At 38.0% G+C, this 18,727-nt stretch overlaps 1 protein-coding gene across 4 annotated transcripts in view; it reads right to left on the bottom strand.

Moving 5' to 3' along the window:
• The window catches only part of DOP1A (DOP1 leucine zipper like protein A), a 109,870-nt gene that overhangs the window by 33,038 nt on the left and 58,105 nt on the right, over positions 1–18,727 (bottom strand). For all 4 annotated transcript variants that reach the window (XM_061207539.1, XM_061207541.1, XM_061207538.1 and 1 more), the window contains exons 14-17: positions 6,950–7,571; positions 6,072–6,346; positions 4,818–4,970; positions 1,190–1,290 (exon numbers count right to left, since the gene is read on the bottom strand). In XM_061207539.1, coding sequence (XP_061063522.1) covers positions 1,190–1,290; positions 4,818–4,970; positions 6,072–6,346; positions 6,950–7,571 — 1,151 coding nt within the window. The remainder of the gene's footprint in view (positions 1–1,189; positions 1,291–4,817; positions 4,971–6,071; positions 6,347–6,949; positions 7,572–18,727) is intronic.

Genomic DNA, 18,727 nt, shown 5'->3' with positions numbered 1-18,727 from the left:
TTTTTTCTCTTTTCTTGTGTTTTTTGAAATGTCACAAGCATACATTACTTTTAAAAGATAAATAATAAAAAACAGAAAAAAAAAACCTTAGACAATTAGTCTTGTTTTAGCAACATATTACTGTTCACATCACCAAATACTGAACCGTCTGCAAGTCAACACTACTTTCATGTTGGTCTGTGCCCCTCTGCTCCCGTTCTCTTTACCAGTTGAAGCGACGTGCTTAATTCAAGGAAAGACCTTCTGTGAAAGGTGTGGAGGTATAGTTTGGAATCAGACAACCCAAGATTCAAATCTGGGCCATCCACTTCACCTCGTGTATAACAATCTTGGGCAAATCACTTAACTTCACTGGGGCCTTCACCGCCTCACATGATGAGGACAGGCGGTCATTAAATTACAGATAGTATCTGTAAAGTACCAAGGCCCAGGGCCCAGTTCATTACAGGGGTTCAACAGCAGACCGTCTTAAAATGGTGATGCTGCGTGAAAAACCACCAGCTGAAATAACATCCAGTAGAGTCCACATGTGATCCTGAGTGGGGCTTGAGCGTAGTTAGATTTGGGGCCACCTCTATGAGACTTGCTGGTGAGACTGCTATCTATGCCAATGTATGTAAATTTACCTATAAATGGCATCTCCTTGGAAGTTACTGCAAATCTCATATTTGGGGTATGGGTCATCTATGTAGTCTAGACAAACTCTCAGGCAGTTAACTACAGATTTTTTTAATCCATGGAAGCGGTTTGTCAGTATTTTTGCTGTAGATTTTAATAAGTCTGGTTCAGGCAGAAGACTGAGAAAGATTACTAGAGAAACACTTATACAATCTACTGTTTATATGAAATTTCACTGAATGTGAATATATATATAAACTCAAGAAGGCTGTATCTGTTGCTGTAACTCTGACACCTAGAATGGCTCCTGGCACACAGAAGTAACTTGATGAAGTCATCCAATGAAAGGAAGGGGCACTGAGTGCTTCAGAACATGAAAGGTGAAAATCTGTTAGATAAATGAAAATGCCATGCCTTTTAATACAGCTTAGATTTTAAAAAATAATTTATAAATTCTCTTTATAAAATCGCAAATTGCTCTCTCCTATCCCTGCTCTCTCTCCCCTACCGAATAGGCCAGGGGATTCAAGAAAAGAAACATTAAGATATCAGAATATAAAATGTAACCAACCTGTCAAAAGACCGTGCAAAAGATGAAGACTTATTTATATGGAGGTCCCTTGTTAGATGCCACAGAACTGAAAATTTTGCATGTGCTTCCATCCTTATTTTCTGAGGATGAATATGAGAGATTATTTTATTATCCTTTGAAGGTATTAAGTGATTTTAGTATAAACAAAGTAGTTATTTAAAACAGAGTATTATGTTGTATTATGTTCAATGTTCACAGAACTCCAACACACGATGAAATAAGCTGTGTTTTTTATGGAAGTAGAAAAGTGGAAAATACTTAAATATATAAAGAAATATTAAACCTAAAGGATCATCTCATGCTGCCACATAAGTTATTATTTAGTTTAGGTAATCAGTTTACTAGATTACTTTATAACAGGGGATGGAAAAACCTAATAATGTGCATGTTATGATATTCTGAGTATAGGAAGCACTTTCTCCCTCATTTTAATATATAAATACACAGTAGTCAAAACTAATTTTACAGCACTATATACTTTGCTTTTGCTCCCAGAAATTACATGTTAATCCCAAATGAATTTATCATCACTTACAAAGCTGGTTTATTAGATTAAAATTTTTAAGGACCTAAAAAAATTATTTCTACAAGAAAAATATTACATCACTTTTGGGATTATTTGGAAAAGATTAACTGTTAAGATAACAATGGATAGAATAATGTAAAAATAAATTATTTAGAAAGACCAGTATTTGGTATTAGATAATGAAAATGTGTTAATGGAAATCACGTAGAAATTGTTCTTGGATTGAAAGAATCAATATTGTGAAAATGACTATACTACCCAAAGCAATCTACAGATTCAATGTAATCCTTACCAAATTACCAATGGCATTTTTTACAGAACTAGAACAAAAAATCTTAAAATTTGCATGGAGACACAAAAGACCCCAAATAGCCAAAGCAATCTTGAGGGAAAAAAAATGGAGCTGGAGGAATCAGACTCCCTGACTTCAGACTATACTACAAAGCTACAGTCATCAAGACAATATGGTACTGGCACAAAAACAGAAATATAGATCAATGGAACAGGATAGAAAGCCCAGAGATAAACCCATGCACCTATGGTCAACTAATCTATGACAAAGGAGGCAAGGATATACAATGGAGAAAAGACAGCCTCTTCAATAAGTGGTGCTGGGAAAACTGGACAGCTACATGTAAAAGAATGAAATTAGAACACTCCCTAACACTATACACAAAAATAAACTCAAAATGGATTAAAGACCTAAATGTAAGACCAGACACTTTAAAACTCTTAGAGGAAAACACAGGAAGAACCCTCTATGACATAATTTACAGCAAGATCTTTTTTGACCCACCTCCTAGAGTAATGGAAATAAAAAAAAAAATAAACAAATGGGACCTAATGAAACTTAAAAGATTTTGCACAGCAAAGGAAACTATAAACAAGATGAAAAGACAACCCTCAGAATGGGAAAAAGTATTTTCAAACGAACCAACGGACAAAGGATTAATCTCCAAAATATATAAACAGCTCATGCAGCTCAATATCAAAAAAACCAACAACCCCATCCAAAAATGGGCAGAAGACCTAAATGGACATCTCTCCAAAGAAGACATACAGACTGCCAAGAGGTATGTGAAAAGCTGCTCAACATCACTACTTATTAGAGAAATGCAAATCAAAACTACAATGAGGTATCACCTCACACCGGTTAGAATGGGAGTCATCAGAAAATCTACAAACAACAAATGCTGGAGAGGGTGTGGAGAAAAGGGAACCCTCTTGCACTGTTGGTGGGAATGTAAACTGATACAGCCACTATGGAGAACAGTATGGAGGTTCCTTAAAAAACTAAAAATAGAATTACCATATGACCCAGTAATCCCACTACTGGGCATATACCCTGAGAAAACCATCATTCAAAAAGAGTCATGTACCAAAATGTTCATTGCAGCTCTATTTACAATAGCCAGGTCATGGAAGCAACCTAAATGCCCATCGACAGACGAATGGATAAAGAAGATGTGGTACATATATACAATGGAATATTACTCAGCCATGAAAAGGAACGAAATTGGGTCATTTGTAGAGACGTGGATGGACCTAGAGACTGTCATACAGAGTGAAGTCAGTCAGAAAGAGAAAAACAAATATCGTATATTAACGCATATATGTGGAATCTAGAAAAATGGTACAGATGAACCAGTTTGCAGGGCAGAAAGAGAGACACAGATGTAGAGAACAAACATATGGACACCAAGGGGGAAAGTGGTGGGGGGGTGGTGGTGGTGGTGGGATGAATTGGGAGATTGGGATTGACATGTATACACTGATGTGTATAAAATGGATAACTCATAAGAACCTGCTGTATAAAAATAAATAAATAAAATTTAAAAAAAACAGAAAAAGAAATTGTAATATTACCAAAAATTTTATAGTCTTCCTCCAGCATTTGTGGAATCCTTCAAGTAAAAGACCGCTGAAATCGGGATTGCGACTGTCTAAACTATTTGTGATAGGTTAGAGGAGTGCCTGCTTTTTCTGTGGGCCTAATAAATGTTTTTCCAATGAAGCCTGTGTTTGTACATCAACCAATACAAACATGTAAAAAAAAAAGTAAGTAATAACAGTTTTTTTCATGGATATATAATATCTTTATTCAGAGCTTAGTATTTCTTTAAAATGAAATGTTATACAAGTAAACAAGTATATAATTTGTCCTAGATTTATACTTAATGTAAAGCAAATTACTACACTGAAATACAAGGCTCTATTTAAAATTTTCTGAACAATTCTGAAAGAATGTGTTGAAGTAAAATTAGAATTTTAACAGTTTTCTTGGAATAAACTTTTCAGTCCTCTCATTTACTCCTTCATTTGCCAGGTCCCCCTGCCAAATGCTGCATTTACTCTACACAGTGCCTTTTTGAACATAACCCATTCGAACTCACTAGCATTGAGAACTTCTCAAAATGAGGGCAATCCACTTCTAAAAGCTGCTCAATAAAATCTTCTTAAAATTAATATTAGAGAGCAGATACAGGAAGACCACAAACTTCATTAAGTTACCCTGAACAGGTCAATCAGAATAATCGTTCTAGCTTCTTCTCAGGCTCAGTCATGACTCAGCCATCTTTACTCTAACTGACGTATGTATCACACTTCATATACATTAGGATACAAAATCCTTATTTTGGATATTCATTATAAGGCAAATAATATAATCTCACATACTAACACTCTATAGCTTATAAATGTCATTTCACATATATGAGTTAATGTATCCACCAGTTTCATAACTGAGGCCACCGAATACATCTTTAAACGACCCAAGAACTAGGACCACCAACAACTTTAATCATCACTCCCCACAGGTGGTATCCTGAAACCAAGAAATAAACCCAGCATTTGATTTTGGGTTCCTTGATTTTTCATATTACTGACGCTTATGTAAAGAACTTTCCTCTAAAAAGAATAGAACACATGTATTTTAAAGATTTGATGATCACTGAATGAATTCATATTATCTCTTATTCAGATACTAGATGAAATAATCTTCCTAGAGTTTCCTTAATTTACATTTTAGTATAATGCGAGCAGGAGGTAGGGTGGGCACAGGATAAGAAGAGAAGAATTTACCTTATCTTTATGGGTTAACTGCTGACTTATAACATCCTCACAGATGCTAGAAGAAGGAACCAAGTTATGTAATTGATAAAACAGTTCCACACTCTTCTGGTGGTGCTGAGGTGTCCCATCTCCCATCTGGTTCCACAATGTTAAAGCTACATGCTATAAAAAAAGATGTAAAAGTCACAGTTACAAAATTGCAAATGGAAACTTATTTAACAGACATTTCCTATTAGGTACAAACAAGCCTCTGACTGCCAGACCTGGAAGGTCTTAATACTCATTATGCCACTGGCACGAGATTTAAAAGTGTAGCTTTCCACCTGCTCACTTTCTGGTCCAGGCTTTTAGAACCTCTTATGATAGTCCTTTAATTATATTTATCTTAAACAGCAGATATGTAATCACTTTTTACAGGGTCCAGATAAGACCCCATTTCACTATTTTAGAGATGCTTAGTGAAGTGATGCTAGAATATGTTATCTTTAAGAGGATATAAATCCCACATTGAAGGCAATTTAATGTTTACAGTTATATGCTGCAAAGTGAAATATAATTCATTGTCCAAATATGCAAACTACTTAAAACGTACAAAACAGGTTGTAGGTATTTCAGTGCTACATGTGTTAACACAGCACTTGACGATCTATGACAGCATTAATAAAAATGCAACAATCATCGGGGTTCACCACAACATTGTAGAACCCAGCTCTAACCTAGCAGGAGGAACTATCTGGAGGGGCACAATAACTTGAAATTACATTAAAATTAAAAAAAAATTTTTTATATATAAATAATCTACCTGCTTAAGTCAAATACACTTGATGTTCTTTCTATGTAGAGGATATCACATGTACTGCTGTGACAGAGATCAAAGACTGCATTTTTTTTTTGAATGACATCATGCATCACAAATGATCACCAGACAATTCAGAGTCAGAAAACTTTTTCTGGGTGTTTTGGAGAGCTGAGGTTGCACTCTACGAAAAGCAAAAGTGTCACAACCACTTTATCTGGGAATACATTTTACTGTATAAATGAACTTTTCTCTTTACCCTAATACTCCCCTCATCCTTATCTTTTTTCTCCTCACAAAACTGGGGAGAAGACTGGCCAAGCAGCACTGATCAAGTGTGGTGTCTTTTCCTATATGGTATGATATTAAGAGGTGTTTAATTAAGCCTGATTATCTTCCTTAAAATCTCTGTTATGCAAATTAGTTCAAGTATCATCTTAGTCATGAATGTATTTCTTAGAGCTCACCTTGAAAAATTCAGTCTTCTCAGCTATGTATCTCAGATTGCCCGGAGTGAGGGGAGGTCTAATAACCACAGCTACTCTTCCCTGGTTTGGACTTAAGGGTTGTGCAGGCTCCACACTGTTGACGTTTTCCCCAGTGACCATGGCCACCGACTGAGTCAATCCTACCAGATCCATCACTAGTGAAATCGCAACACTCTGCACACTGCAATCACTCGCGTGGCTGCACGCGTTCATCAGCGTCTGGAGCCACAGTGGAGGCTGCACGTGCTCCCAGTCTGAAACAAAAGCCGGAAGCCAGCACAGTCCATCACACCGAACCTTTCACGCACACTCTATCTTCCAAGTTAATTTCAAAACACAAAGCACTTCTACCAAATAACTTTAGGCCTTGCTCGGTGAACAGAACCATGGTTTCTCACTTAGACTAGAGCTTCAAGAAAATAAAGCAGCAACAGGAATTTCATAAAATTTTTTTAATATGTATTTTTCTTATGCCAAGTCATACAACCTATCTTCTGTCCTAAAAAAAGTTTATTAATCAATTAACATTATGTAGTATTCACTGCACTATGTGTGTGCACTATGTATGTGTGTGTGTGTGTATATATATATATATATATAAATAAAAATTTAAATGAAGGTAAACACATATGATGCTAGTTATAATAAAGGAAATCAGGAGATTTTCCAACATATCAATCTCCCCATAATGACAGTATTTCATTGAAAAAAAATCTACAAATTAAAATCAAACTTTTAAAAATTAAGAGGCTAAAAAAAATCCCAGTTTTAATATCTGAGTGTTCCTTAAAATAAAGGGTAGGGGAAAGCATGCCATAAAAAATATTTTTAAATAAATAAAACAGAGATGACCTTACCAGTCTCTGATTTTTCAGAACGTAACTCTGAGGTATGGTTCCCCTCAGCAATGTAAACTGGGAAGCTTGAGCACTCCAGGAAGAGCTGACAGGCAGCAAGGAAGGCAGAAAGGTATTCTTTTGAAGTTTTTTGTTTACTTATGTTTCTCTCTTTCACATCACCATGGGAATCCCTGTCCCAGTCTGAAGTCTCTCCTAGCTCTCGACTAAGATCCCCTTGATGCTCTGTAGCCAAAGCCTGAGAGAAAGAGTTACTCTGAATGATGTAGAGGTTGATAAGTCTGGTGAGAAACTGCTGGACATACTCCAAGCAGCACTGCATTGCAGTTTTTTGGGCTGTCTTCCCACTTTGGGGTGCTGTCCCCTGAGTGACTATGGAAGGGGGCTGGATGATAGTTTCTTCAGATCCCACAGTGGAGGCCGTTTCTGTTTCAGAGGATGTGCTACCAATTGGGATGGCAGCTGCCTCCGGTCCCTCACTCAGTTCTCTGTCGATTTCATCAGTTCGGTCTGCTTGATACTGTATGAACTCAGTGAACCCACTCTCTGAGGAGCGACTACTTGGTGGATTTTCTCCATCTTCAAACACTTCAGTAGGATTTTCAAGAGAAACTGATGATACCTGGTAGAGTGTAAAAAGAGGAGAAGGCTGAGTAACTACATGTATTATATTAGAAATTAAAATTAAAAAGCCAAATTTTGAAAGAAGTCAGCTTTAGATTTGACTTATTCACAACCTAATTCACATTTCACAACTTAATCTATATATTTGGTTGAATCTTAAGAGTTTCTACAATTGATTCACATATCTATGCTAATAGGAAATACTGATACGGTTCTAATTAATATAAAGCTATTCAATAAATATTTATTATTTGCTATATGCATAACTTAAGCTTAAGTTCTTGAGGACAAAATACATATATGTAAAACTCTCTAGGATCTATATCCTTGTTTTCAAACTACTAATAATTTATTCAATCTACTTCATGAAATCACTTTCCTAATGTCTAAACAATGCATGGAATGAGACATGTAAGGTTAAAAAAAATGACATTTTAAAAACTAGAAATAGGGGGACCTTCAAAATGGCAGAGAAGACATGGAGATCACCTTCCTCCCCACAAATACATCAGAAATACATCTACATGTGGAACAACTCCTACAGAACACCTACTGAACGCTGGCAGAAGACCTCAGACTTCCCAAGAGGCAAGAAAATCCCCACGTACTTGGGTAGGGCAAAAGAAAAAAGAAAAAACAGAGACAAAAGAATAGGGATGGGACCTGCACCTCGGCGAGGGAGCTGTGAAGGAGGAAAGGTTTCCACACACTAGGGAGCCCCTTCACTGGCAGAGACAGGGGCTGGGCGGGGGGGAAGCTTTGGAGCCACAGAGGAGGGCACTGCAACAGGGGTGCGGAGGGCAAAGCGGAGAGATTCCCGCACGGAGGATCAGTGCTGACCAGCACTCACCAGCCCAAGAGGCTTGTCTGCTCACCCGCCAGGGCGCGCGGGGGCTGGGAGCTAAGGCTCGGGCTTCAGAGGTCGGATCCCAGGGAGAGGACTGGGGTTGGCTGCATGAACACAGCATGAAGGGGGCTAGCACGCCACAGCTAGCCAGGAGGGACTCCGGGAAAAGGTCTGGACCTGCCTAAGAGGCAAGAGAACATTGTTTCGGGGTGTGCGAGAAGAGGGGATTCAGAGCACCACCTAAACGAGCTCCAGAGATGGGCAGGAGCCGCGGCTATTAGCGCGGACACCAGAGACGGGCATGAGACGCTAAGGCTGCTGCTGCAGCCACCAAGAAGCCTGTGTGCAAGCACAAGTCACTATCTACACCTCTCCTCCCGGGAGCCTGTGCAGAGCGCCACTGCCAGGGTCCCGTGATCCAGGGACAACATCCCCGGGAGAACGCACGGTGTGCCTCAGGCTGGTGCAACGTCATGCTGGCCTCTGCCGCCGCAGGCTCGCCCCACATCCGTACCCCTCCCACCCCCCGGCCTGAGTGAGCCAGAGCCCCCTAATCAGCTGCTCCTTTAACCCTGTCCTGAGCGAAGAACAGACACCCTCAGGCGACCTACACGCAGAGGTGGGGCCAAATCCAAAGCTGAACCCTGGGAGCTGTGCGAACAAAGAAGAGAAAGGGAAATCTCTCCAGGCAGCCTCAGGAGCGGTGGATTAAACCTCCACAATCAACCTGATGTACCTGCATCTCTGGAATACCTGAATAGACAACGAATCACCCCAAACTGAGGTGGTGGACTTTGGGAGCAACTGTAGACTTGGGGTTTGCTTTCTACATCTAATTTGTTTCTAGTTTTATGTTTATTTTATTTTAGTGTTTAGAGCTTATTATCATTGGTAGATTTGTTTATTGATTTGGTTGCTCTCTTCCTTTTTTTAAAAAAATTAATTAATTAATTAATTAATTTTTGGCTGTGTTGGGTCTTCGTTTCTATGCGAGGGCTTTCTCTAGTTGCGGCAAGCGGGGGCCACTCTTCATCGCGGTGCGCGGGCCTCTCACTGTCGCGGCCTCTCTTGTTGGGAGCACAGGCTCCAGACGCGCAGGCCCAGTAGATGTGGCTCACGGGCCTAGCTGCTCCGCGGCATGTGGGATCTTCCCAGACCAGGGCTCGAACCTGTGTCCCCTGCATTGGCAGGCAGATTCTCAACCACTGCGCCACCAGGGAAGCCCCCTTTTTAAAAATATATATATATTTTTTTCTCTTTTTGTTAGTGTGTATGTGTATGCTTCTTTATGTGATTTTGTCTGTACAGATTTGCTTTTACCATTTGTCCTAGGGTTCTGTCTGTCCGTATTTTCTTGTTTTTTTTAGTATAGTTCTTAGCGCTTGTTATCATTGGTGGATTTGTGTTTTGGTTTGGTTGCTCTCTTCTTTTTTCCTTTTTTTTAATTACTTTTTTATATTTTTATTGAAAAAATTTTTTTTATTTTAATAACTTTATTTTATTTTATTATTTTTTTCTTTCTTTCTTTCTTTTCTTTCTCCCTTTTCTTCTGAGCCGAGTGGCTGACAGGGTCTTAGCGCTCCGGCCGAGTGTCAGGCCTGAGCCTCTGAGGTGGGAGTGCTGAGTTCAGGACGTTGGTCCACCAGAGACCTCCGGGCCCCACATAATATTAAACAGCGAAAGCTCTCCCAGAGATCACCATCTCAACGCTAAGACCCAGCTCCACACAATGACCAGCAAGCTCCAGCGCTGGACACCCCATTGCAAACAACTAGCAAGACAGGAACCCAACCCCACCCATTAGCAGAGAGGGTGTCTAAAATCATAATAAGGTCACAGACACCCCAAAACACACCACCGGACGCGGTCCTGCCCACCAGAAAGACAAGATCCAGCCTCATCCACCAGAACACAGGCACCAGTCCCCTCCACCAGGAAGCCTACACAGCCCACAGAACCAACCCTACCCACTGGGGGTAGATACCAAAAAAAACGGGAACTATGAACCTGCAGCCTGCGAAAAGGAGACCCCAAACACAGTAAGTGAAGCAAAATAAGAAGACAGGAAATACACAGCAGATGAAGGAGCAAGGTAAAAACCCACCAGACCAAACAAATGAAGAGGAAATAGGCAGTCTCCCTGAAAAAGAATTCACAGTAATGATAGTAAAGATGATCCAAAATCTTGGAAACAGAATGGAGAAAATACAAGAAGCGTTTAACAAGGACCTAGAAGAACTAAAGAGCAAACAAACAATGATGAACAACACAATAAATGAAATTAAAAATTCTCTAGAAGGAATCAATAGCAGAATAACTGGGGCAGAAGAACGGATAAGTGACCTGGCAGATAAAATAGTGGAAATAACTACCGCAGAGCAGAATAAAGAAAAAAGAATTAAAAGAATTGAGGACAGTCTCAGAGACCCCTGGCACAACATTAAACACACCAACATTCGAATTATAGGAGTCCCTGAAGAAGAGAAAAAGAAAGGGACTGAGAAAATATTTGAAGAGATTATAGTTGAAAACTTCCCTAATATGGGAAAGGAAATAGTCAACCAAGTCCAGGAAGCGCAGAGTCCCATACAGGATAAATCCAAGGAGAAACACGCCAAGACACATATTAATCAAACTATCAAAAATTAAATACAAAGAAAAAATATTAAAAGCAGCAAGGGAAAAACAACAAATAACACACAAGGGAATCCCCATAAGGTTAACAGCTGATCTTTCAGCAGAAACTCTGCAAGCCAGAAGGGAGGGACATGACATATTTAAAGTGATGGAAGGGAAAAACCTACAACCAAGATTACTCTACCCAGCAAGGATCTCATTCAGATTCGATGCAGAAATTAAAACCTTTACAGACAAGCAAAAGCTAAGAGAATTCAGCACCAGCAAACAAGCTTCACAACAAATGCTAAAGGAACCTCTCTAGGCAGGAAACACAAGAGGAGGAAAAGACCTACAATAACAAACCCAAAACAATTAAGAAAATGGTAATAGGAACATACATATCGATAATTACCTTAAATGTAAATGGATTAAATGCTCCAACTAAAAGACATAGACTGGCTGAATCGATACAAAAACAAGACCTGTATATACGCTGTCTACAAGAGACCCACTTCAGACCTAAGGACACATACAGACTGAAAGTGAGGGGATGGAAAAAGATATTCCATGCCAATGGAAATCAAAAGAAAGCTGGAGTAGCAATTCTCATATCAGACAAAATAGACTTTAAAATAAAGACTATTACAAAAGATAAAGAAGGACACTACATAATGATCAAGGGATCAATCCTAGAAGAAGATATAACAATTGTAAATATTTATGCACCCAACATAGGAGCACCTCAATACATAAGGCAAATGCTAACAGCAATAAAAGGGGAAATCGACAGTAATACAGTCATAGTAGGGGACTTTAACACCCCACTTTCACCACTGGACAGATCATCCAAAATGAAAATAAATAAGGAAACACAAGCTTTAAATGATGCATTAAACAAGATGGACTTAATTGATATTTATAGGACATTCCATTCAAAAACAACAGAATACAATTTCTTCTCAAGTGCTCATGGAACATTCTCCAGGATAGATCATATCTTGGGTCACGAATCAAGCCTTGGTAAATTTAAGAAAGTTGAAATCGTATCAAGTATCTTTTCTGACCACAACGCTATGAGACTACATATCAATTACAGAAAAAATCTGTAAAAAATACAAACACATGGAGGCTAAACAATATGCTACTAAATAACCAAGAGATCACTGAAGAAATCAAAGAGGAAATCAATAAATACCTAGAAACAAATGACAATGAAAACACTATGACCCCAAACCTATGGGATGCAGCAAAAGCAGTTCTAAGAGGGAAGTTTATAGCAATACAATCCTACCTTAAGAAACAAGAAACATCTCAAATAAACAACCTAACCTTACACCTAAAGCAATCAGAGAAAGAAGAACAAAAAAACCCCAAAGTTAGCAGAAGGAAAGAAATCATAAAGATCAGATCAGAAATAAATGAAAAAGAAATGATGGAAACTATAGCAAAGATTAATAAAACTAAAAGTTGGTTCTTTGAGAAGATAAACAAAACTGATAAACCATTAGCCAGACTCATCAAGAAAAAAAGGGAGAAGACTCAAATCAACAGAATTAGAAATGAAAAAGGGGAAGTAAAGAAGTAACAACTGACACTGCAAAAATACAAAGGATCAAGAGAGATTACCACAAGCAACTATATGCCAATAAAATGGACAACCTGGAAGAAATGGACAAATTCTTAGAAAAGCACAACCTTCTGAGACTGAACCAGGAAGAAATAAAAAATATAAACAGACCAATCACAAGTACTGAAATTGAGACTGTTATTAAAAATCTTCCAGCAAACAAAAGCCCAGGACCAGATGGCTTCACAGGCGAATTCTATCAAACATTTACAGAAGAGCTAACACCTATCCTTCTCAAACTCTTCCAAAATATAGCAGAGAGCGGAACACTCCCAAACTCATTCTACGAGGCCACCATCACCCTGATACCAAAACCAGACAAAGATGTCACAAAGAAATAAAACTACAGGCCAATATCACTGATGAACACAGATGCAAAAATCCAACAAAATACTAGCAAACAGAATGCAACAGCATATTAAAAGGATCATACACCATGATCAAGTGGGGTTTATCCCAGGAATGCAAGGATTCTTCAATATACACAATCAATGTGATACACCATATTAACAAAATGAAGGATAAAAACCACTTGATAATCTCAATAGATGCAGAAAGAGCTTTTGACAAAATTCAACAACCATTTATGATAAAAACCCTCCAGAAAATAGGTATAGAGGGAACTTAGCTCAACATAATAAATGCCATATATGACAAACCCACAGCCAACACTGTTCTCAATGGTGAAAAACTGAAACCATTTCCACTAAGATTAGGAGCAAGACAAGGTTGCCCACTCTCACCACTATTATTCAACATAGTTTTGAAAGTTTTAGCCACAGCAATCAGAGCCGAAAAGGAAATAAAAGGAATCCAAATCAGAAAAGAAGAAGTAAAACTGTCACAATTTGCAGATGACATGATAGTATACATAGAGAATCCTAAAGATGCTACCAGAAAACTACTAGAGCTAATCAATGAATCTGGTAAGGTAGCAGGATACAAAATTAATGCACAGAAATCTCTTGCATTCCTATACACTAATGATGAAAAATCTGAAAGAGAAATTATGGAAACACTCCCATTTACCATTGCAACAAAAAGAATAAAATACCTAGGAACAAACCTACCTAAGGAGACAAAAGACTCATAAGCAGAAAACTATAAGACACTGATGAAAGAAATTAAAGATACAAACAGACGGAGAGATATACCATGGTCTTGGATTAGAAGAATCAACATTGTGAAAATGACTATACTACCCAAAGCAATCTACAGTTTCAATGCAATCCCTATCAAACTACCAATGGCATTTTTCACAGAACTAGAACAAAAAATTTCACAATTTGTATGGAAACACAAAAGACCCTGAATACCCACAGCAATCTTGAGAAAGAAAAACGGAGCTGGAGGAATCAGGCTCCTGGACTTCAGACTATACTATGAAGCTACAGTAATCAAGATAATATACTACTGGCACAAAAACAGAAATATAGATCAATGGAACGGGATAGAAAGCCCAGAGATAAACCCGCGCACATATGGTCACCTTATCTTTGATAAAGGAGGCAAGAATATACAATGGAGAAAAGACAGCCTCTTCAATAAGTGGTGCTGGGAAAACTGGACAGCTACATGTAAAAGAATGAAATTAGAACACTCCCTAACACCATACACAAAAATAAACTCAAAATGGATTAAAGACCTAAATGTTAGGCCAGACACTATAAAAGTCTTAGAGGAAAACATAGGCAGAACACTCTATGACATAAATCACAGCAAGATCCTTTTTGACCCACCTCCTAGAGGAATGGAAATAAAAACACAAATAAACAAATGGGACCTAATGAAACTTAAAATCTTTTGCACAGCAAAGGAAACCATAAACAAGACGAAAAGACGACCCTCAGAATGGTAGAAAATATTTGCAAACGAACCAATGGACAAAGGATTAATCTCCAAAATATACAAGCAGCTCATGCAGCTCAATATCAAAAAAACAAACAACCCAATCCAAAAATGGGCAGAAGACTTAAAGCGACATTTCTCCAAAGAAGATACACAGATTGCCAACAAACACATGAAAGGATGCTCAACATCACTGATCATTAGAGAAATGCAAATCAAAACCACAATGAGGTATCACCTCAACACCAGTAAGAATGGCCATCATCAAAAAATGTACAAACAATACATGCTGGAGAGGGTGTGGAGAAAAGGGAACCCTCTTGCACTGTTGGTGGGAATGTAAATTGATACAGCCACTATGGAGAACAGTATGGAGGTTCCTTAAAAAACTAAAAATAGAACTACCATATGACCCAGCAGTCCCATTACTGGGCATATACCCCGAGAAAATCATAATTCAAAAAGAGTCATGTACCACAATGTTCATTGCAGCACTATTTACAATAGCCAGTACATGGAAGCAACCTAAGTGTCCACTGACAGATGAATAGTTAAAGAAGGTGTGGCACATATATACAATGGAATATTACTCAGCCGTAAAAAAACGAAATTGAGTTATTTGTAGTGAGGTGGATGGACCTATAGTCTGTCATACAGAGTGAAGTAAGTCAGAAAGAGAAAAACAAATACCGTATGCTAACACATATATATGGAATCTAAAAAAAAAAAAAACTGGTTCTGAAGAACCTAGGGGCAGGACAGGAATAGAGACACAGACGTAGAGAATGGACTTGAGGATATGGGGAGGGGGAAGGGTAAGCTGGGACAAAGTGAGAGAGTGGCACTGACATATATACACTACCAAATGTAAAACAGATAGCTAGTGGGAAGCAGCTGCAAGGCACAGGGAGATCAGCTCAGTGCTTTGTGTCCACCTAGGGGGGTGGGATAGGGACGGTGGGAGGGAGATGCAAGAGTGAGGAGAAATGGGGATACATGTATATGTATAGCTGATTCACTCTGTTATACAGCAGAAACTAACACACCATTGTAAAGTAATGATACTCCAATAAAGATGTTAAAACAAAAAAAAAACTAGAAATAAAATCTAATAAGTCTTCTATTTGGGACCATATGAAGTGAAATTTCTGTCTGAAATATGTGAAGTACTATTTAAGTGTTTGCTATTAAGCTTACATTCTTTCAACAAGCAATTACTGAACCGACATTATTTCCTACATTAGATATTTGGAACAAAAGGAACTGTTTATAATCTAGAGGAGAAGAGACAATTACAGTATAAACAAAAAATGAACCAGCTACTGAAGTAGAATAACTTCATCATTATTAATAATAATGATTAACTGTTCCCTCTCTATAAAGACAGGATGAGTACAATCATCAAGCATATTTTCTGGCTTAGTTTAAGTAAACAAAATCTATACATATCACAAACTCCTTGGGTGATTGTGCCAGAGCATAATTTGAAGTTGAATAAGATCACTAAAAAGTGATCTTATGGAAGATCAATGAAGATATACACACTAAATGCTCTGATGCTACAAAGCTGGGCCTCACCTGGTGTTCTCTGCCTCAGTGAATGACACCACCATTCATCAAAACAGGAAGGCAGAAATCTAGGGGCGACTCTTGGTACCTTCTCCACCTCTCCTACACACTTTCCTTACATCCATTCCAGTACAGTGGTCAAGGGTGCTGGCCATGAGTCAGCTAAGAGTCTGCCACTTTCCCACTTGGCAAGTCATTGAACCTCTCCGAACCCTGGCAAGTTACTGAACCTCTCCAAACCTCCTAATCTATGTAATTGAGATGGCAAATTCCCACATTTTACAGTTGCAATGAGGATTAAGTAAGACAGTGTAGAACCTGCCACTTAGTAAACCTTCAATAAATGTTAGTGATCACTCATTACCCTACCAATCCATTACTACAGCTTATTGGTTTTTCCTCCTCAATACGTGGCTAATCCATCCACTTCTGTCTTTACTCCCCCATCTTGTAAGTACATGTTACCACCACCTCTCATCTGCACTACTGCAGGTCTCCCCACATCCATTTCTGTTTCTCAGATCCATACTCCACACTGCAGCCAGAGTAATTTTTCTTTTCTTTTTTTTTTTTTTAAACATCTTTATTGGAGTATAATTGCTTTACATTGTTGTGTTAGTTTCTGCTGTATAACAAAGTGAATCAGCTATATGTATACTTATATCCCCATATCCCCTCCCTCGGACTAATTTTTCAAATACACAAATCTGATTATGTCACTTGCTTTTTTCCCTTCGGTGTCTCCCCATCACTCTGAAGATAAAGAATAAAAGCCTTAGTACAGTGAAAAGGCTCTGTAACACTTGGCCCCTGCCTACCTCAACAGCAGCATCTCCCCTCCCTGTCTGCACAGCGCTCCATTTGCCTAAGAGTCTGTGCAAATGCTCCTTCCTCTGTCAAGGGCTCTCTTCTTCCTACCTCACCGGCCCCGGATTCCTCTAGAGCTTCACTCAAACAATCCGTCCTCAAGAAAGCCTTTCGTGGCCCCCAATCTAGGTCTGATCACCCCTTTCCCACATTCCTACCACTCCATTCTTTCCTTCATACATTTATCACAACTATAATTAAATATGCAATTATTTGTTTAATATATGTCTCCCAAGCAGAAAGAAAGGGTCAGGAAGGGCAAAGTTCACCTAGGTATGCCTAGTTCACTGCTGGATACATAGAGTGGGTGCTGAACAAAGAGAGGTTGTTTTCTCCGTTTCAAAGGTAAGAAAACTGAGGCTCAGGGAAGTTCAAAACAAAACTCGCCCAAGGTCATAGCAAATAAACTTAGTAGGTAGAAGAGCTCAGATTAGATGATTCTAAACTTCGTCCTCCTTTCACCACAGCAGATCACTGTCTCTATAACAGCATGAGAACTTTTCACATTACAATGCCGAAGTTTAGAGGCAACAGAACTGAACTTGTCAATTTTTCTCCTTTGAAATTAATACATTTAAAAAAAATAAGTCTTATTTAAATGGTAAAATTGTCATTAGCTTATTATTATTTCTGTATTAATCTTTCTCATATAAGGATTATAAAACAATGGATGATATTACATTAATAGAACTCATGCTATAAATTCAGTTACACCTGCATACATTTATAACACTTAGTTGTATGGTCTATATTACATAACTATAGTTCAGATTATTTTATAGTAAAATATCTTTCTGAAAATAGAAAGGAATTACATTTGGGTATAGAAATCCAATACACTGATTTTACAAAAATGTACTAAGTGCATGGAGAAAAAAATTAGATTTATAATTTTTAAAAGAATCATTCCTTCAATTACAATTTCAAAAAAAGGAACACTGAAAATACTCTCAGCTTTCAAATATGATCAATATTAGACATCTCAGTGAAGATAATACCATTGTGGTTCAGTAAAAAATAGAAAAGAACGTAGAAACCCTGGGAACAGGCAGAAAGACCAAAGGTTAGGAGGGGGGGAAGCATATCTAAGGTTAATCAACCATTATATTAAAAAAGTATATTATTTAATTGTCTTTCATTTAATATGAATGGGTGTTCCCATTTACTTTACCTGTAACCACCAATAAAGTGCCTCCAGATGTTTTCTACATAGTAAATATTCACATATTTGAATATGCTATTTAGAGACTGCTAAGGTCCCTCCCCTACTTTCACTAATCTCATTCAAATAAAAACCAAACCAATAACAGCTAATAATATCTATTTTAGTTTTATTCCTAAGAAGATCCTAGAGGCATAAATTAAGGAAAAACAGCACAACAAAATGAACTGTCCAACAACAGAATCAATATCTCTCACATAGAAATAATAAGCAGGTAGGAAGGAAAATAAGACAGACTAGTTTTAGTTTATGTGGGATAATCCTGGGATATATTTAAATTGTTTGAGGGTAATGTTCATTTCATACATGAAAAGCAATATATTTAGAAGGTCCAAGAAAAAAGTTCTAGGGTTAAGACTTGATGGAAAAGGCTGTATGAGATCATCCTGATAATGTATTTTGCCTGGCTGACAAAATTAAAAAGCAACTGAAAAAAAAGTAAGGGCAACTACACAACCACAGGATTTAGGTAACGACCTTATATGCTAGAAATTTTTAAATCTTTTTTTTGACATAGTGCCCCTGTGCCTAAATTCAACGGAATTACGTGATTCC

Source organism: Eubalaena glacialis, chromosome 12, assembly GCF_028564815.1.
Source record: "Eubalaena glacialis isolate mEubGla1 chromosome 12, mEubGla1.1.hap2.+ XY, whole genome shotgun sequence".
Taxonomy (NCBI): domain Eukaryota; kingdom Metazoa; phylum Chordata; class Mammalia; order Artiodactyla; family Balaenidae; genus Eubalaena; species Eubalaena glacialis.
This window is presented reverse-complemented; position numbering and strand designations above follow the sequence as displayed.